The sequence below is a fragment of the Populus nigra genome, chromosome 2 (assembly GCF_951802175.1).
Source record: "Populus nigra chromosome 2, ddPopNigr1.1, whole genome shotgun sequence".
Taxonomy (NCBI): Eukaryota; Viridiplantae; Streptophyta; class Magnoliopsida; order Malpighiales; family Salicaceae; genus Populus; species Populus nigra.
This window is the reverse complement of record NC_084853.1, coordinates 41,316,581-41,336,780: the sequence shown is the minus strand read 5'-3', so window position 1 is coordinate 41,336,780 and position 20,200 is coordinate 41,316,581. Positions and strand designations below refer to the sequence as shown.

General features: G+C 36.0%; 4 protein-coding genes across 4 annotated transcripts; 2 read left to right on the top strand and 2 right to left on the bottom strand.

Annotated features, from left to right (window-relative positions):
• Window positions 1-798: 798 nt before the first annotated feature.
• On the bottom strand, window positions 799-2,736 carry LOC133682020 (acyl transferase 4). Its single transcript, XM_062105255.1, has 2 exons — window positions 2,091-2,736; window positions 799-1,765 (listed from the first exon to the last, which is right to left on the bottom strand). The coding sequence occupies exons 1-2, from the start codon at window positions 2,502-2,504 to the stop codon at window positions 908-910; spliced, it is 1,272 nt and encodes a 423-aa protein (XP_061961239.1). The 5' UTR covers window positions 2,505-2,736; the 3' UTR covers window positions 799-907.
• Window positions 2,737-4,898: 2,162 nt separating this feature from the next.
• On the top strand, window positions 4,899-8,252 carry LOC133682027 (two-pore potassium channel 5-like). Its single transcript, XM_062105265.1, has 2 exons — window positions 4,899-6,399; window positions 7,815-8,252. Exons 1-2 carry the CDS (start codon window positions 5,396-5,398, stop codon window positions 7,960-7,962), a joined length of 1,152 nt encoding a protein of 383 aa, XP_061961249.1. The 5' UTR covers window positions 4,899-5,395; the 3' UTR covers window positions 7,963-8,252.
• A 2,563-nt stretch (window positions 8,253-10,815) lies between these two features.
• LOC133683160 (uncharacterized) lies at window positions 10,816-14,186 on the top strand. Its single transcript, XM_062106697.1, has 3 exons — window positions 10,816-11,071; window positions 11,433-11,872; window positions 12,096-14,186. Exons 2-3 carry the CDS (start codon window positions 11,502-11,504, stop codon window positions 13,999-14,001), a joined length of 2,277 nt encoding a protein of 758 aa, XP_061962681.1. The 5' UTR covers window positions 10,816-11,071; window positions 11,433-11,501; the 3' UTR covers window positions 14,002-14,186.
• A 3,313-nt stretch (window positions 14,187-17,499) lies between these two features.
• LOC133682228 (protein RADIALIS-like 4) lies at window positions 17,500-19,459 on the bottom strand. The gene is made up of 2 exons (XM_062105514.1): window positions 18,663-19,459; window positions 17,500-17,730 (listed from the first exon to the last, which is right to left on the bottom strand). Exons 1-2 carry the CDS (start codon window positions 18,950-18,952, stop codon window positions 17,703-17,705), a joined length of 318 nt encoding a protein of 105 aa, XP_061961498.1. The 5' UTR covers window positions 18,953-19,459; the 3' UTR covers window positions 17,500-17,702.
• Window positions 19,460-20,200: the final 741 nt, after the last annotated feature.

Sequence of the window (20,200 nt, the reverse complement as noted above, 5' to 3'; positions counted from 1 at the left end):
AGGAAAAAACAAATAACAATTATAAAAATGAGGACCAAAGTTAATATAAAAATCAAATTCTAAGGGATGAAATTGAAAAAAAATATTCAAAACAAAATATATATAACAATCAAAAGTTTGAAGACCAAATTTGATATAATCAGCAAATAATATGACATTTCTAAATTTTTCACAACTTCCAGAAAGTGTTTTCCATCCAAAATAAAAGGAAAATACTTTCCTGAAAATCAAGCCAAATTTTTCTTTGACTGAAAAGTGTTTTTCGTGGATCAACTTTTCTAATAACAAACAAATATAGAAAAATTAAAAAAATAATTTCTAGAAAATCACTTTTCGTTAAACAAATGAGGCCTTAACATAATTGTGTTACAAGCATGATATAGTAAGTAGTCGATTAACTGTAGCATTATATAATGATTATTTTTTTTGTATTTTTAACTTATTTTATTTATTTGAACAATCAGAAATATTACTTGATAAAATTATACTTCAATTAACTAATTTTTAATATCTTAAGAACATAATTTTATATTATAAAAAAAATTATCCGAGTGTTATACTCAAAGTTCAAACTCAAAATTGAAAAAGGAAACACACTTTTTTTGGTGATTAACAAGCCAAACGGTGATTTTCAGAGGCTCGTCATAGTTCCTCTATTGCAAAAAATGTTAAGTTTCAATCCATTGATAAAAGTTTGGGCTGATCCGTATTTTATTCAAGGTTGTACCAAAAGCCCACATAGAAACCATACCTGTTCAAGGCTTGGACCATTACTTCTATCATTTTTTTTTAAAAAGATGCTTAAATTTCATCGATCCTCCTTTATTTCATAGTTAAAAAAAAAACATACAAATTCAGAGTAAAACGATTTATTGTTTTATTATGTCAAATTTGCATTTGCAGGAATTCAAATAACTTTCATCATTTGATCGATGAATGGTTGGCGATGGACCTCTTCGACACACCATGTCATCAAACGGATGCCTTTTTTCGGCAATGGTAGTGATCCAACAATGCCAACAGGAATAATGCTAGACCCTTGAATTGGAACAATGTGAACTGGAGGACCCCATCCATAATCCACCTGATTGAATCCTAATCTGCCCCATTCTGATATAAACAGTGTGGTGTAGATTAGCGGTGGTGCAAACGGGTCCTCTCCATTTTTCATATAGTCACCCTTCATATACTTGGAGAATTCTACTGGTAGGTTACCCTTTGCTTCTTGTATTAGCTTTATCACCTCAACATTTGATGCTTGTGCTAGTGTCTCACTTGAAGTTGTGATTGTCACTGGGAAGAAACAGTTGCCATAGAATCCTTTAGGCAACGGAGGTTCCAAGAGCTGACGACAATTTGCAAAGAAAACAAGCTTGACCTCAGTATTTTGCTCGAAGTTGACAGCTAAAGTTCGGAATTTCCAAAATGTAGCCGCGACGGCTTCAAATGTGGAGCACATTTGATTAGTTGAATCATGAAATTCTGTCTTGACCTGTTTAATTTGATCAAGAGAAATGTCTATGTTAGCATGTTGTAGCCTGTAATTGGGCATTGTTGGTGGTAGTATTGGCAAAGTATTCATCTTTTCTTGCTGGGGTGGGAGCGGACAAAAGTCTCTACACCACACTGGTGTAGTGCTTGGATGCTCAAGGCCTCTAGCATTCTCCCCAACAGCGTTGAGGAATTGCGCAGCACCGAGGCCATCACAGATAGCGTGGCAGAATATGAGTCCAATCACAAAACCCCCACATTCAAATTGAGTAACCTGAAAAGGAAAAATTAGATAAACAATGGATACTTCAATTAGCACTCATGTGTTCTATATTCCACCAAAACGCAAGTGTCTGTAATAAATGTTCTTGGCTATGAAGGACTTGTTACTTTTCCATCAACCTTAAAAATCAATATAACCTAATGTATCGAAGGTTTTTTCTTCCTGTTGAAGGTCCTGTGTGGAAAGTAGTCCTCCCTCATCCTCTGAGTTCCTCCTACACGTGCACTTGTATTGAAAGTTTAAATTCAACCTTCTGCTGTTCCTTGGGGACTCTGGCTTATCAATATCAAATGTACATGAATCTTAGAAACCATACCTGCATTTGCACAAGAGGTTCTGTCCCTTCAGTTTCAGGAACATAATCCGGAAGCAGATCATCATAGGGGATAGACATGACATTATCAAAGTAACTAACAGTGTCGAGAGTACAATTAGCTGATGCCTCAACGAACCATACACCTTGTGCAGAACATTCAATTTGAAGCTGACCCTGGCTGGACTCTTTAAGCCATCCTGCAAGAGGGTAATACGGAACCAATGCCTTGGACAAGGCTTCTTTGATCACCTGTGCTGCTTCAGGACCGTGCCTAAACACGTGTAGTGTTCGAGCATTGCATCTTAGCACAGGCAATCTGTCAATGACTGAGAGATCAAGAATGCTGGATGGTGTCCGCTCAAGCGGCCTAATCAGGCCTCGGCTTGATCTGATTACGGAGAAAGCCATGGGCATATGATTGCTGATAAGGAAGCGCTAACAAGAACTGATGTACAATGTCATAACATAACCATTACCTTTTATACAAGGAGTGCTGAATAGATAAAAATATAATCTGCTTGGCTTTAAAGTCTAGTTTCGCTTTGACAGCAAGAGAAGATAGGTAGCATGCTTGGAACTTGGAGGATGTCTCACTGAACGCTCAGGGAATAAAGAAAGTGGCCCATCCTTACGCCTTAGTCACTTGTGGTAGAAATATAGAAGAGGACGAGGAATGTCTAAAGGAACCTCTCCCGTCTATTATTAGCTCGACCATTGTATTGAATGTTCAGGATTTTTCTGTTTAATAAATTCCAACTTGTATCTCTGCAGAGGGGAAACAGAAGAAAAGGGCATCACCAGCATTTCTTCCCGTTGAAAGCAGTCCAGATGCTCGAAATCAGTGCCCCCCTCACGTCTGCCAAGTGAATGATTTTTTAATATTTTAAAGTTAAAGGTAGGGCAGAGAGGCTCCATGGACGAGTCTGGTTGCCTTTTAAGGAAAGGAAGGGACGGTATCAGGAGTCTATTCCCTGAAAGTCACTATAAAACCTCCTTGTCAAACGAACAAATCAGTATATAAAATACAACGAGATCTCCATCACGTCTCGAAACTTTAAGAATGATAAAATATGTTTGTCGAGTGTCGCTGGCTGGGACCTATGCAGACTCGATGAGGTAATGTCTCGATGATCTTTATAATTACAGTGTTGATAAGGAGAAGCACTTATTTTACTCTTAACCCCAAGTGGCCAAGTGGCCTCCTTATTATAATAAAATGAAGATTAAAGTGCTCAATCAAGAGCAATCCAATCTCAACTCTCATGAAGGTTGACAAAAAACAAAAGACTGCGTGTTTTGGTGCTTGTAATAAATCCAGTTTGGTTCCCATAATTGGCTTCATGTTTTTGCTCTTATCAAACTCCCATTGAATTTTCTACGGTAGCCAATTTATAGAAAAAAGAGTAGAAGAAATACTGTAGTGACACGCGAGAGGACAGAGTCCACCCCCACTTTCTTCCGTGGCTGCGATATCACATGAATCAGTTGTTTGAAAGTGAGTTCTAACTAATTTTTTAATTAAAATTTAATATTTTTAAATCATTTTAATTTTCACATTTATATCAAAAATAAATTTTAAATTTTAAATGTATTTTTTTAATATTTTAAAAGGTATACCAGTTAAAAAAAAAAAGTGGAGAGTGAGAAATGGGCAATAATTATTGGCCAGTAGCAACGCTTTATAAAAAGTCATCCATCCATCCAATCCTTCGACAACCTGTGAGCGAGCGGTGTCCCTTTTTCGCACTTATAGCTAGGGATTCACGTAAACAACAGTAGATTTGATCTATTTAGAGCGTGTTTGGCAGTGTGGTTGCGGGTGCTTTTTAAATAACTTTTCGTGTTAAAATACATGCCAACGATGTTTTTTTATTTTTTAAAAATTATTTTTGACATCAGCACATCAAAACGATCTAAAACGTACAAACCATATTAAATTTTAGTAAAAAAAAAAAAAATTCAAATTTTTTGGGAACGCGGCAACGATGCCTTAATCAGATATCATGCCACCTCACCTAGTTCTTGAGTTCCCAAGCGTAAGCTCTAGATCATCTGATCCACGTTCTTCATGGATCCTCTCTCCTTCTCATGGCTTCACTAGCCCGGTTGCATAACATCGAAACCCAAGCTCATCTGCAACCACTTCAGCCATGGGAATATGATCTTGAAACTGTTCAAAATTTGTTGGACGAATTTATCCAAAGAGCTTCCAAATGCCCTTTATTAGCCTTCTTCTCCTACTTCTGTTTCTGGGATTGATTCTTCTTTCAACTATGCCAATGGGGGTAGTGAGGAGAGAGCAATATGGAAGGTAGAAAAACTGAAACAGCGGCTAGAGAGGAGAGACTTTGAAAAGTAGAAAGAACCCTATATTTTAATTTATATATGCTCGGTACACATGTAATTTTTTTAAAAAAAATTAAGATTATTTATGTAGTTCCGTAGGGTTTTGGGTCGGCACAATGCAGCATCCATACCTGCAATATCATATGAACTCGAACCAACAAAAAAAAAACCATATTTATTCCTATTAATTTAGATTAATATCCATCAAATTTGAGTGAAATTATATTCCACCCTTTTTAATTCCAGCTCACTTAATTTTTAATTGAATTGCATCATATATTCATGTAATAAAACTTGGTTGATACAGCTATATTTTTAATAACATGAAAATTATTTAAAAATATTAAAAAAAATAAATTTTCTCAAAAATGTTTTTGCAGAAAAATCAAACAACGCCGTATAAAACGATCGATAGACGCCCTCTCCTCTCTTGTTTAGTCAATGACCCCTTCTTTTCAAAAACAAAAAATACAATATTTCACCCAAAAAATAAAAAAAGACTCCCCTTCTTCTTGCTGGTAAATACAATCGCCACATCAAGTTCACAATACGTGTAAAACGAGGGAGACATGATTCAAATGCTCATCGGCAGATGCAGATCTTCATCCTTTTCCCATGAGATTGGAGATGTAGTAGCATGCGCCGGCTTATTCACCAGTCAAAGTAAAACCTGACGCCGAACCCACGCATAGCCAGCCATGACAAATTGAGAACCCAGCATCGATAAGAAACATGACGTTTTCTTTTTGTCCATCTGCCTGTAAGTGGGGTCATTGTCACCGTAAAATAGACTGCTCTCCAGTCATTATAGACTTGATAACCAGAGGTTAGCCTCTCAGAAAGAAAAATGAAAACCCATTAGAAGTCTCCAACTCCTCGTCGTCCACCACAAACTCCCTCTCTCCTTGTCCAAAACAAGGTTACGAACCCGTTTTTCTTCTTCTTCTTCTTTTCTGGAGATGGAGAATGAGCCTTTTCTCGGTAACCAAAAAAGTTACAAACCCCGACCCGTTATCACTCTCACTCAGTCTCTCTCAACCCCAATACTATTCCCTGAAATCCAAGATGCCCCACAAACACCATCCACTTCTCCTTCTCCTCCACTCGGACCTCCGAATACCCATTTCAAGAAACCCGGCACTCTTCACAGGTGCAAAACAGCTCCTGCTATGGTTGTCATGCGAGAGTTTCAACCAACAAAGCCCCAAATCCCTAAACCACAGCCTGATTCTACCTCTATAATCAGGCAAGCCACTTTCTTGCTATCCATGTATCTGCTTCTTGGAGTTATTATCTACTCTTTCAACACTGATCATTTTTCGGGTATTGAGACTCACCCGGTTGTTGACGCTTTGTATTTCTGTATAGTCACTATGTGTACCATTGGTTATGGTGATATAACTCCTTTAACACCAGTGACAAAGGTCTTTGCTTGTGTGTTTGTGCTAGTTGGGTTTGGATTTATAGACATCTTGCTCAGTGGGCTAGTTAATTACGTTCTTGATTTGCAAGAAAGCATGATCTTGACTGGCATTGAAATGCGTAAAAATCGAAATCACGAAGGATTTTCAGCTACTGATTATATCTTTGATGTTAAAAAGGGAAGGATGAGGATAAGATTGAAGGTTGGATTGGCACTTGGTGTGGTGGTTCTGTGTATTGGAATTGGGACCTTGGTTTTGTACTTTTTGGAGGATCTTGATTGGATTGATTCAGTTTATTTGGCGGTTATGTCAGTTACGACTGTTGGGTATGGTGATAGGGCGTTTAAGACCTTGCCAGGGAGGTTGTTCGCAGCAATTTGGCTTTTGGTTTCGACATTAGCGGTAGCAAGGGCATTTCTTTATTTGGCAGAGGCTAGGATTGATAAGAGGCACAGGAGGATTACCAATTGGGTGTTGCATAGAGATATCACTGTGGAGGATTTGCTTGCTGCGGATATGAACAATAACGGTTTCATTAGGTACGGCTCTATATTGATCTCTTGCTTGTTCTTATCTGTCTAATTGCTTTTATTTCTGGATATGTATAGCTCTTCTTGTTGGGAATTTTTTTTAATTAATGATATGATAATTTAGGTAAAAACAAATCCTCAAAACATTAACTAGGCTATGTATAGAATTCGGGTCTCTTCTAGTTGAGGAAAAAATTGTTGAAATATGTATTGTGGAGTATATAGAAATAGCTGATTAGTACCATGTGTATGAACACGTAGATGGAGATAGCTTCTTACCTAAGAGAATAAGTAATCCGCTTCTTACCAGAAGTTTAGTAGCCTATCCTTTGAATTGGGGGCAATGTGTGATAAGATGGAATCTTGATGAAATGCTGCTCTAGGAGATGGATATCGAAAGTTAATTAAACTCTTCCTTCTATTTCTGTGCTAACTATCCTCGATAATTACTCTCAGATTGTTGGGTGGGTTGAGCATTGTGCTGATGCGAATTTTAGATAAGCAAATTCTAGTGAAACTGCTGATGTATTATGTTCCCAAACATTGAAACACAGATCAAAAGTAATTAAAATCTTAAATTCCTCTTGTTTATGAGCCAAGTTAACCTGGTTCTTGCCTTCTAATTGTTAGTGACAGGCTCATGAATTGAGGACAGTGTGTGATGGGCTGTTGTCTTGTGAAGTAATTGCTCTATTGGATTTGGAGACCTTTAGCATAGTTAGGATGGTTTAGCATATAGCATGTCACATTCTAAAACCTTTCTTGCTTATTTGCATGAAGGTCTTTTGAAACTTCAGCTAAATATGATGTGCTGCAAGACAGTAATCTATCATAGTCTCATAGATTGCATGATCTCAGGAGACTCGACGGTCCATCTTGCCAATAGGTTTCCTACTGGAATGGAAAACAACATAGGAGAGCAGGTTGTCTGATATTTATGACTCCATTAGTATTTAAAGATTATGGATTTAAACGCGCAAGGTCACTCTTTGACTAGTTCTTCTCAAATGATAAGTTATATAGTATTTGGAGTAGTTAATCTTTAATTTCCTGGATATATATTTTTTATCCAAATACATTTGAGTTGAAAAGGCAAGGGCTCTTCATAGCTGCTCCAAGCCATCATGTTATGTGGAACATGTGTAGATCGAGATGCTGATATCAATCAACTCCTCTAAACTTCCTAATATCTTCATTCTTTTGTTTCTCATGACCTATATCATTGCAGACGATGTAATTGATCTTTTTTTGGGGCTTTACAATGGATTCTCTTTATGGGAATCATAATATGTAATCTGGCACGCTGGATAGATCCTCTATTGATTCATTTTGTTTCTTTGTTTTTCACAATAAATTAGATATGCAGTCTTTCAATCTAGATGGAGCCATGATTCATTTATTTTTCAACCTTTTTTGTTTTACAGTAAATCAGAGTACGTAATCTACAAGCTCAAAGAAATGGGAAAGATTGGCGAAAAAGATATATTGCAGATCTGCAATCAATTCAGCAAGCTTGACCCGAACAACCTGGGAAAGATAACTTTGCCTGATCTCTTGGAGAATCGATTGTGACAATTAATCACATAGATCAGTCTTTATTTTTTGTTTTCGACAGAAGACTTTGGAAATGCCCTTTTATTCTGGGAAGTGCAGGTAGGCAGAAATCTTGGCATCAAAGTTCACTGGTACACGTGTACATTTTATCTTCAATAGTCCTAGCAAAAGATGCATTAGGTTGCCTGAAGCTGTTGAACAAGCAACTGTACAGTCATGGAGAGTGTAGATATCTTAGTACTTTGATTCTTGAAATTGTAGTGATCTCAAAATTGAAAAGAAATAGAGAGAATTTGTTACAGGGACAAGTTTTTCACTCAAAATTTCAACCTCACATGGCAGTCTAGTCCCACTATACTAAGCCTTTTTTTTATTTTTTTTTCTTGTATTTACTTATAACTATATATTTCGCTTACCAAAGAAGGTTCTCACATTTTAAGTTGTCATATGCAAGCGTTATTATCACAAGCAATAAAACAAAATAGTACATAACATATTCATGAAAAATCCCTTTTATTATTACCTCAACAAAGAGAATATATAACACATTTATGTGTGTTCTGCACAAAACTTGTATGCTACGCAGCAAAAGCTTTCATTCCTCAATGATCTCCGTGAATTTAGTTGAGCAATTATTGGACAGTTTTTCTTACATGTTCCCATGAACTTAGTGATTATATAGAAAATTCTTAATCATGCCCCATGTTTGACAACCCATCACCATGATCTAAACAATCCTCCTCCCAATTAGTAGATTAAATGATTAGTTGGTCGTAAGGGCGGGAGTTGTTATTTTCTAAATCTTAATGGTTTGGTCCATTGTAGGAACGGGGGCTGTTGTTCCTCAATTGTTCAGTCGGGCGTAGGAACGGGGGCTGCTATCATACAAAAGGTTTTGCCGGTCATATGAATGGGGGCAAGGATTATATATATTGAGGACATTGGTTCAGGAAAATAAAATAGTTTGTACATGTAGTCGTTTTATGGGATATACTTAAATGTAAATATAATTAATTCTATAATTGACATTATTTTGAAATGTATGTTTCAAGTTATTCTTATCATCCACCACAATAGTGATTGCTCATTTAAGTATACAAAGTTTGTGTTAGGTAATATTTTATAATTTTACAAACACATTATGTAATTAATCTTATACATGTTTTAGGATGTACTTAATTGTATGAATGGTCATGGTTTTAGATATATGATACTTTAAAATGGTTGTCATCAAAAAAAGCATTTATTCTAAAATTATATATGATTTTTATGGATGATGGAATATTTTTGTTGTGATAGGATATGATGATTTTAGGGAGATTTGTTCTAGAGAAACTCTACTGGAATTTTGTTAGAAAGTGGAAAGTCTTCTCCTTCATAAATTGAGAATCTAGGTGGTTAAATGTTGCTCATAAGTGAGGTATCACTCTACTTATTGAAAAATAAAAAAAGTTTTAAATTGTGTGTGTATATATATAAATTTGGCACTATTAACATGATTGTAAAAAAAAATATCTAAACATTGTTAACTGCTGTAATAAAATATCTAAACATTGTCAATTTATAGAAAGATGCAATTGGAAAAAAAATAATGATAAAAATAAAATAAATATGGTGAATTGCTGTAATAAAATATCTAAACATTTTAGTATGTTTTGTAGCTCTAATTAATTAAGGTTGTACAGACCAACAATGATAGCATCAACTACGTTACTTTGTAGGTAATTTTTCAACGTAAAAAAAAAATATAGGTGTTGGAATGTTTTTTCTAGTAGATTTTATTTTAAACCGTATAAGAATTGACTCGGTATGAGCCGTTCAACTTAATGAATTTAAAAACAACTCGGATAACCGGTGAAAATATAATTTGACTCAAAATAAATATTTAAAATGAGTTTTTTATATATAAATATTAAGACGAAAACATATTAGATCAATTCAAATTAACTCGAGTTAACCTATCAATCTACATGTCAAGTTATAAGATCATAATAATCTCATAAAAAATAAATTAAAATAAATGATAAAGTTTAATTTTTAATAAATTCAACGTGGAAGAATGAAATTGAAAAATAAAACTTAATTAACAAAGGATAAAAATTTAAAAATAAAATCAAGAATGTAATTAAAATTAAAAAAAAAACACACACTAAAAAATGAAAACAAAAACACTCAAATGCATAGCATCCTGTGAATAGAAGTAAAATAAAATCTCTCCGTCTTTTTTGTTTAATAAGACTCTCATTTATGCGTCCCTATTTAGCCGTGATAAAATACATTTTTTTTACGGGATTTAAAAAGATGAAGATAATTTGATGATGCAAGCGCACTAGCGCAGCTAAAGTACGTCTAAAATATTTAAAAGTACAGTTATGATTATATTTTAAAATATTTTTGAAATAATATTTTTTTTTTTAATATTAACGTATCGAAAAATTTAAAAATATTAAAAATATATTAATTTGAAATAAAAAATTATAATTTTTAAAATTATAATTTATACCGGACAACATCCTTGCAATCTCTCCGCTGGCCCTGTATTGGGCAGTGAACTGAATCTCCAGAAACCCCATGTCCAAAGAAGAACCATCTCTTGTTTTTGGGACAGTTTCCATGCAAAACATTGTTGCTTTTGGACTGCGATTGGAAGAAAAAGTCCTGATTGATGATCTACCAACACAATCAAAAAGAAACAAAAAAGCAACATGGTCTGCTGCATTCAATTAGGCCCATAATTAGATTAGAGGGTCCAGCTCTGCACCCTTTAAACCGACATAGGCCCAAATGTAAAGCCCACAGACAGTGAAAACGAGGAGTAAAATTGTCCTTTTATAGGTCAGCCACTCTTGTTTTTGCGAATTTGCGTTTTCATCCTACTCTCCATTTACTTTTCAGAGAGAAAAAGAGAGAGATCCCCAAAAGTCCAATTCCTAACCCCAAAATTTCCAAACAATCCCAAACCACAATTTTATTTCAATTCACCTCCTTCACCATCAAAACCCAAAACCCACCTTAATTCAAACCCTTAAACCCCCCCAAATCGTTAAATCTAGGGTTCCCTTTTCTTCTTCGATGGAGTAAAAGCTACGGTTTTCGGCTGCCTATTGCAATCTTCGCTTCTGGATCAGTTTGTTTCTCTCTCTCTCTGCTTTCTCTTAATTGTTTTTCTTTCAAAGTTATTATCCTTCGGTACTACATTGCGTTCATGTATTGAATTTAGGTACTGTGAAACCCGTTCTTATATCTGCCTGCAATTTTTGTTTCATTGTTTGCAAGAAAGATTTTTTTTTAATTAACAATTGCTTAAAATGCTTACAGTTTGAATCTGCTGGATACTTCTGTTTACAAAGGTCATGAGTTGTTTAGATTTGTGTCTTTCGAATTTTATAATTTTGTTACTGCTACCAATGTCTTGTTTATATATATCAATTGCATGTGCATTTTCCCTTTTCTAGTGGTTGATGGATTTTTTGTTTTTTTTTGGACAGATTATTTTCTCTGGTTTTATTGTATTCGAACTATTGACTCTCGCTGCAAATAAGTGGAAAGAAAAAGCCATGAATAACCTTATTGTGATATGTCAGTCTGGTGGGAAGTTTTCCACTGCTAGTGATGGTTCCTTGTCGTATGTTGGTGGAGATGCTCATGCTATTAGTGTAAGTCGTGAGACTAAATTTGATGAATTGAGGTTGGAGATTGCAGATATGTGGAAGTATGGAACTGATTCAATGACCATCAAGTACTTTCTTCCCAATAACAAGCGGACTCTGATTACTATTTCAAGTGACAAAGACGTCCAGCGTTTTCTTGATTTTCATGGAAACTCAGGGACTGTGGACGTTTTTGTCATTAAGAATGAAAGCTCAACAGCATTAGCTGCAGTTACGCCTAGTACAACTGAAGCCACACCTGTGCCTCCTCGTAAAAGGTAACTTGCATACGTTCTTGGAATGCGGATGTTGAAGGTTTATGTTGTTTTACTCCGTTAAATGGTTCACCTGGCTTCTGGTTGTATTTAGAGGCAATAGGGTCTGGCATTTAATTTTAACTGTAATGAGATGCAGCTGACCATGTGGGTACAATGGTTTCCAAACTGATTTAACTGGCATACTTGTATTTTATATCATATTAATGCATGATTGGTCTTGCAGGTCCACAAGGAAGAGAGTGATCCAACAAGAGTATCCTCTCAATGTTACACCTGTTGCTCAAGCTCCTGCCCCTGCTTTTCTTGCTTCTGCTTCTGCTTCTGAGAATGCTGGGCGATTCAACTCCTTGGCTACAGTACCTACTGAAATTCAGAGTGGTGGACAGATGAAACGTGTTAAGTTATGGGAGAATTGCATTACCGGCCTTCACCAGCAGTTTAACAATGTACGTGAAGTCCGTGATGCTTTCCGCAAGTATTCCATTGCTCAGGGATTCACGATCAAGTTTAAGAAAAATGATAGCATGCGTGTAAGTGCCAAGTGCAGTGTTGATGGTTGTCCCTGGAGGATTTTTGCATCAAGGTTGTCTACCACACACTTATTCCGAATTAAAAGGCTGAATGAAATTCACACATGTGGTGCTGGTACCAGTACAGATAGTCATCCTCGAGCCTCAAAGAAAGTAGTGGAAGGTATTGTCAAGGAAAAGTTGCGTGATAGTCCTAATGTCAAACCCAAGGAAATTGCCAATCAAATTCAGCAGGAATTTGGAATTGAATTGAGATATTCACAGGTTCGACGTTGGATGGAGGCTGCTACGGAGGAGATTCAGGGTTCATACAAAGAGGCGTACAATCAATTACCATGGTTGTGTGAGAAGATTGTAGAGACAAATCCAGGTACAGCTGTCTCTCTTAACACCAGGGAGGACCTAAGTTTTCATCGGTTATTTATTGCCTTTCATGCTTCACTACATGGTTTTCAGAGTGGTTGTCGCCCCTTGCTTTTCCTTGACACTATGAGCCTGCAATCAAAATATCAGTCAGAATTGCTGACTGCAGCAGCGGTTGATGGAAATTATGGTATTTTCCCTGTTGCTTTTGCTATAGTGGATGTTGTGAATGATGATAACTGGCATTGGTTTTTGGTACAATTGAAAACTGCTCTTCCAACATTTCAGCCAATAACATTTGTGGCTGATAGACAGATGGGGTTAAGACAGTCAATTTCTGTGGTTTTTGAGAATTCTTACCATGCTTATTGCCTTCGCTATCTGTCAGAAGAGCTGAAGAGGGATCTTAAGGGTCCATGCATTCATGAAATTATTGGAGTCATCGTTGGACATCTTTATGATGCTGCATATGCTCCCACACTTGATGCATTTCGAAAGTGCATTGAAAGCATCAAGAGTATTTCACCTGAAGCCTATGATTGGATTTTGCAAAGTGACCCTGAAAACTGGGCAAACTCACTTTTCCATGGTGCGCGGTACAACCATATAACATCAGGCATTGCCGAGTCATTTTACAGTTGGTTAACTGAGCTCGCAGCATTACCAATAATAAAGATTATTGAGACCATTCGCCATAAGCTGATGGAACTAATTTACACTCGAAAGGTGGAGTCAGATCAGTGGCTAACAAGATTAACTCCATCCGTGGAGGATAAATTACAGAAAGAGATTCTCAAGGCACAGTCACTTCAAGTTATGTTTTCACCTAGTAACACTTTTGAGGTACAAGATTTCCTGGGTGCAGTTAATGTCGTTAACATAGATGCATGGGACTGTAGTTGCAGGGAATGGCAACTTAACGGTTTCCCATGTTTGCATGCTGTGGCGGTGCTTCAGCACATTGGTAGGGATGTGTATGACTACTGCTCCAAGTACTATACAACTGAAGCTTTTCGTTTAACATACTCTGAATCAATAAAGCCTGTTCCAACGGTAGATAAGCCTGTGCTTGGAGAATCATCAGAGGTTCAGGTAAACCCTTCCCCTCTTCGTCGTGTCTCTGGCTCTCCCAAGAAGAGAAGAATCCGGTCAAGAGGAGTGGTTAAAAGGCCACTGCATTGCAGCAGGTGCAAAGGTGAAGGCCACAATAAAGTATCGTGCAATGTTGTCTCGTAGATGAATCATGTTTATAGAGTTGTAATTCAATTTTTATGCCAGATAGATCGTTATAAGGCTGCCTGTTTAGCATAGGGATAGGTTAGATGGAAAATTAGGTTGCACTCTGATGTGAGTGACTTTTAAGGGTATGTACTGTGGTCGGATTGTGCAGGCTTTAATTTTAGTGTGGCACTTGTTTTGCATCCCTTGATTTTGATGACAAACCCATGTTTTTCCTGCCTTCTGGTTTCCGTGGTAGCCAATCAGAATATGCCTTTTACTATTACTGGGATGTTGTAACAGGCATGGTATGTGCACGAATCTGGTGTGTTCTCCTGTGCCCCCCATTAGAGGATATCAGCAATTCAAATTCTATCCAGGTAGATGTTCGCGTAGCTTTAAGGCTCATTTACTGATTGATAACATATCAACCCTGATCCTTTTGGTATTTCCCCACGTTCTAGCTGTTGCTTCTTCTGCAAGTACCTTTGTGCTTTCACTTGTGCTCGCCAAAGGATTAAACCTGAGATATCTCATCATCAGTTTGAGCCGTCTGTTAAGAACCATATGCTATCACTATGAAACTCAATAGTCAGCGATCCTTTTGGGAACCGCTAGTAGCTTGCATTAATCTAGAATGGACTCAGCTGGGATGAGAAACTCGGTATTCAGTGGAGTTGCTATTTTCGTTTCCCAGATCACATACCAACAAATCATCACTAGCTGTATGTGGACAGATTTGCACAACTATTCTTTGTTCACCTCCGAACCATAAACCAATGATGAGATCAAAATCTCACTTTTAGACAGATGAAGTTGAATATCATGTATTCGAATCATTGAGAGAATGTAAGATTGCTGTTATCTTTGGACAAGGAAAACTTATGCCCCGTGAGGATATGAACATAGTTGCTGCAGTTGGAAAACAATTTTCAGGGACGAACTTCCATTGCAGGCAGCTCCATTGAGCATGAAGCTCAAGAGAGATTTTTGTAACATTATAGATCAAAATGCTACCAGATGAGGCATTGATCGATAGCAATTGAGATCCTTGTTTAGACACTACACAAGCTTAGAATCAACACCTCCATCTTGATTTTGATATTGTCTGATATATCGAGTCCCCTCCTTGAAGAAAATCAAATTGAAAAGGCATCAGTATTTTACTTTTTATTGCCTCCAGAGGATTGTAATTTCCTATTTTGCTACGACTATCTGGGGCCTTAAATGGCATTGTTACATAAACCTTTTGCCTTCTTGTCGAGCTCCGATGCGCTGGCCTTTGAGATTTCCTGTACTTTGATTTTGTCATAGTGTTTAGGATAGAAGACAGTTTTTCTTCACCAAAGACACAGACTTTGGGCTATTGATGAGAGTTCAGACTTAACACCCTCATTTTAGGGCCTAGATTGAACACACAATAATGGGCGTAATATCGACCCCAACATTAAGCCCAGGACTTGTCCCATTCATCGTCAGGTCTCAGCATAAAATACAAGGCAAGGTCCATCAAGAAAACCAGCCTAGGACCTCATGGGTCATATTTAAAGGATGTATGAATATTTAAAAAATATGAGCTTTCGTTTGATTTTTTTATTATTTTATAAATAAATAAATTATAATTATAAAGATAGCTAAGAGGTGAGACAATTTTAATGTGCATTTTTTACTATACACTCTCTAACATATCACCTCTAAATATCAATTTTGATCCTTAAACATTTTCTTAACTTAATTGCACCATTTGACCCAAATTAATATCCAATTGCTTCTTCTTCTTTTAATAAAAAAAAATTGAATTAAAAGATAGAGAATCAAAGATAAATAAAAAGAAAATATAGGAGGCAACTTTGAATTCCATACTAAAAATTCAATTTGGACCCTTTTTTAGTTAATAGACAATCAATTCCTTTGGTTATCGTCAACTAAATTTTCATACATACAAAACTTTATTTTCACCATGTGTTTCATTTTTTTTTTGTGATTAAATTGTTAAAAAATTATTTTTATATGATTTTCACAGTTTCATGATTAACTTGAATTGACTCGAGTAATTTCACTTTTCATCGTGTCAATTGATTTTTTATAAACAAAGTCATCTTATAATTTTTTTCCTCCAGTGTTTTTTCTTCTAATTTCTTTCTTTAGCTCTGCTTTCTTTCTTTTTTATCCTATATTTAGGTAAAAAAAAAAAAGCAAATTAAAAAATTATTAAATCTAGTGCTTTTCATAACCCAAATCACGAGCTTGACAAATTTAACCGCAAAACTCGGATCAATCAAATATGTTATCATTTTAATTTTTTTTTTAGGTATTTGATTTATTTTGAACATTTCATTTTGGTTTTTGTATAATTAATTAGTTTTGATTTGATTTTTATAAAGTGTTTTATCATTTTAAATTTTTTTAAATTCAAATTATATTGTGAGTTGTTGAGAATCTTGTTATTTTAATTTTACGTTTTAAAAAAAGCGGGTGAATGAACTTGGAGATTTCATGTTTATTTATTACCGAATTTTTTCTAAGAAACTTCTAAGTATGTGTTCCCCATTCTATTTGAAGAAATATTTTTTTTATGCTCGTATAGACACATTGTTGTACTTGGACTAGATGTTGTCTTAGCCCTAGATGGAGATTATCTTTTATATCAAGCAACGTTGTCTCTTGTTTTTATAAAGAGATCACATTGTAACTGGACAAGGAAGTTCTTTTAACCATGGATGGAGAAAGTAAAATGTCATGGCGAGTTTTTCATGGAGATATTACATGAAGATTTTCATGGCACTGTCTGTGAAATTTTCTGAACAAAAGTCAGTTCAATTCCTCTCTTTCTACAAATTCTTCTAGTTTTTTCCATGGAATATAACCCAGAAACTCCAAAACAGAAAAGGGTTATAGACCCTTCTCGCATCCCAAAATCGATGGCCATACTACAATTTCCATGCTCTCATGCTGTGCTTCTTCAACGTCACATTGTGCTGTGGAAAATGCAGGGATGCTGACCATTCGGTTTTCGGGACCCAAGGAGTACATATACGGCTGAAGAGCATATTCTACTTTTCTTAACAGTCCATTTTCACAAGTGTCTCGCTTTCTTCGTAAACTAGACATGGTGATGGACAAAAATTGGTGTGGTCTTGTGGAATCCAAAAAACCATTTCTGACGTCAGACATCTTGATCTTATGCCTGAGTTTGGTCAGAATGAGATAATTCAAAGATGGTTCTGGACAATTGTGAAATACTAAACACCAGAGCTACTGGTAAGACGCTGTAAACGACGAACCCAGTGGAACACTAATTGATGTTGGTTAAGAGGATATCTAGAAATGGGTGTTTATTGTTTTTTAAAGTGTTTTTTATTGAAAAATATATTAAAATAATATTTTTTTTAATAATTTTTTTAACATTTATTTTAAATAAAAATAAAATTTTAATTTTAAAAAAAACGAATTAAACGAGTTTCTTAACACTATCTAAGACTTGGAATTCAAAAAAGGTGGGAGGAAAAAAAGAGATAGAAGGAAGATCTCCGATCCATCTTTCACCTACAGATTGGAAGATCAACAGTACTTCTGATCCACTTTTAGGTGGAAACTTCTGCCTTACAAAGTAGATTAAAAGTGGTAGCTTACTCCAAACTACGTATAAAGTTTAAGAATTAATACTCCTACCATCATCAATTATGTTCTTGGCTTGCAATCTTCCTGAGGCCTAGCAATCAATTTATGTCCAGTTGTACCAGCAACCTGGAATCAAAGATACAGTAAAGTTTAGGGATTTAACAGAAGAAATATGACATGTAACCCAAATTCCAAAGGAACTCAAAAAGCTACTGGTAAGGAGAATTTTTGACATATCCAGGAATAAAGATATAAAATAAACCATGATAGCAGGCTCCAGTCACCGCTACATAACATACAACTAATGGAAGCTAAAATGATCAATCTATTGAGACATAGATGTTGATTTCCCTTGTGCTTTCTATGCTTAATTTCTTTATTACAAGGGGTTTTAGACCTAGTTTCCTCAAGGCTTGCCATACGATGAGTGACGAACAGTGGATTACATTTGAGAACCCTCCACAAAAATGAACTGTATTATCTTTTTCATGAGACTGAGAATAAAAATGCATCAACCTGAAATCACTTCCTTCAGACAACAAAAAGCAAGAACCTGATGCATTTTTCTTGAGGAGTTTGCTGACCAAAGAACCCTTGGTAGAAAGCAGTGGAATGACCACAACATTTTCCCTGTAATCCGCCCCTTATTGATCAGACTAGCAATATTGGATTCACATGGTTGACCAACCGATTAAAAATGAAATTCTGAATAGAAAATGAATTAGAAATCCCAAGATAATAATCAGGCGCCTCCTAACAGCAAGAAATTTTATCGAATGTCCGATAGTAAGATTACTATTATCCGGTGAGTAGAACGCATTTTACTGACTTCAGACCCCATAATTGGATATGAAGAAAAATCTTTTTAGAAGAATTAAATGAAGCCGTTCTGATTATCTATAACAGGCACGGAGCATCCAATGGGAACCAGAATATTTTAATTTTGAAAACATGGCAACACAGACCAAAAGAGAAGGGAAGAGAGGAAAAAAATATAAAACAAAGCAAGCGAAGTAAGCTAAAGAGATTCAATTCAACAAGTAAAGATTACTACATACTTGTGATCTTCATCAGTCCAACATACAGATTCAGTGCAGTCAACTTGAACACAAGGCTGAGCTTCTCCGACAAGTTTATGATCCAATTTACCGGACTCTATAACCTGCAAGTCCTCTAAAAGGATCACATAATGTTTCTGCACATCCTCTTCACTCTTCTTCCCACCAACCATGGCTGCAACCACCTTCCATCTATCTGGGTCTTCTTCATCAACCACAGCCAAAGCCATCTCAAACAGCTTGTTTTCTTCCCAGCTCCACCCATACATAACTTTTGGAAAATCATCCATATCACCAGATCACGCAGGTAAGCAAACCAAACCAAACCAAAACAATCCAATCCAATCCCCCTTTTAGTTCTGGTCACTCCCGACACCTGCTTGAACTTTTCAGGAAAATAAGGAAGGCCCAGTTGGTCATTCACATTATAGTATTCATCGAAGAAGTTTGATGGAATTTTCTCTGGTAGCTTGTTTGATTCTGTTTTCAGATTCTAACTCCCCTTCAGTTTTTGGGGTTGTGTCAGATATGCTTGTTATGAACTGCAAAATCTTCTCTTTTTGTTTTTATAGGAGAGGGTCAATTTTTTTGTATCAGAGACAAATGGCCCTGCTAATTAAGTCCAGCTCTACGCGTAAGCAATTGGGTAATAAACTCAACAATGGAAGAAACCAATACTAATCCTTACGGTACAAATCAGGATACCAATAATCAAAAAACGACAAAGCTTGATACTTCATTAACCATTTCTTGCAACACCCAGAAATAGAATCTGATTAATTATTTTTTTAGCATTGGATTCTTATTGTTGTTAGATATGTTATCACATATAATTCTTTTTTATTAATTAGATATCAAATCCAATAACCAGCAGTGGAAATGAACGGACAGATTTCATCTCAAGCCAACCAGCACGTTCACAAGTTCAAGATTTCAACCTTGCAAGTAAAGAAAGAGACTTTTGTGGTTAGGATTGCATATCAGCTGATTTCTTTTCTACATTTCCAAGCAATCACAACTAACAACTGGGTCATTTTCATGGACTTTTAACGTGGGAAGAGAGAAATGCTAGTTGACTGTAAGAGAATGAGTCTTAAATATGGTAAAAAAATGAAAAAAGAAGAGGAAATGGTATTTTTACGATTATTCTTTCAATGGAAATGGGGTAAGTAGACCACCTAAACCAGACCCCCCACTTCTTTTCTTGTTTCTCTCTTTAATTAACTACGGTTCCTAGGATGAGGTAGCTCATAGCTTTTTTATGATAGGTATGTTCGCTTGTCTCCTTCAGTCTTGACAGCTTGGACCCCAAGGGATTTGCACCATATCTCTGGGCTTTGCTCATGGCTTTATATATTCCATCATCTTTTCTGCAAGAGGCAACATATACATTTCTTAATCAAGGGACTTACAAGCGAATTGAGATATCACAACCATGAATAAGAGAGCCTATATTGTTTTTCTTACCTTTCTAGGTCAAGATTGGCGAACTTTACAAGAAAAGAGTTGATATCAGCCAAAAGGCAGAGAGAATATGC

What these genes read in the sequence shown, in the direction of transcription:
- LOC133682020 (XM_062105255.1), bottom strand. Translation starts at nt 2,504, where the DNA reads ATGCCCATGGCTTTCTCCGTAATCAGATCAAGCCGAGGCCTGATTAGG. An exon ending in AACCTCTTGTGCAAATGCAG is followed by an intron (nt 1,766 to 2,090) that starts GTATGGTTTCTA and finishes TTTCCTTTTCAG; the next exon opens with GTTACTCAATTTGAATGTGG.
- LOC133682027 (XM_062105265.1), top strand. Translation starts at nt 5,396, where the DNA reads ATGGAGAATGAGCCTTTTCTCGGTAACCAAAAAAGTTACAAACCCCGA. An exon ending in AACAATAACGGTTTCATTAG is followed by an intron (nt 6,400 to 7,814) that starts GTACGGCTCTAT and finishes TTTGTTTTACAG; the next exon opens with TAAATCAGAGTACGTAATCT.
- LOC133683160 (XM_062106697.1), top strand. Translation starts at nt 11,502, where the DNA reads ATGAATAACCTTATTGTGATATGTCAGTCTGGTGGGAAGTTTTCCACT. An exon ending in CCTGTGCCTCCTCGTAAAAG is followed by an intron (nt 11,873 to 12,095) that starts GTAACTTGCATA and finishes TTGGTCTTGCAG; the next exon opens with GTCCACAAGGAAGAGAGTGA.
- LOC133682228 (XM_062105514.1), bottom strand. Translation starts at nt 18,952, where the DNA reads ATGGATGATTTTCCAAAAGTTATGTATGGGTGGAGCTGGGAAGAAAAC. An exon ending in TGGACTGATGAAGATCACAA is followed by an intron (nt 17,731 to 18,662) that starts GTATGTAGTAAT and finishes CTTTGATTCCAG; the next exon opens with GTTGCTGGTACAACTGGACA.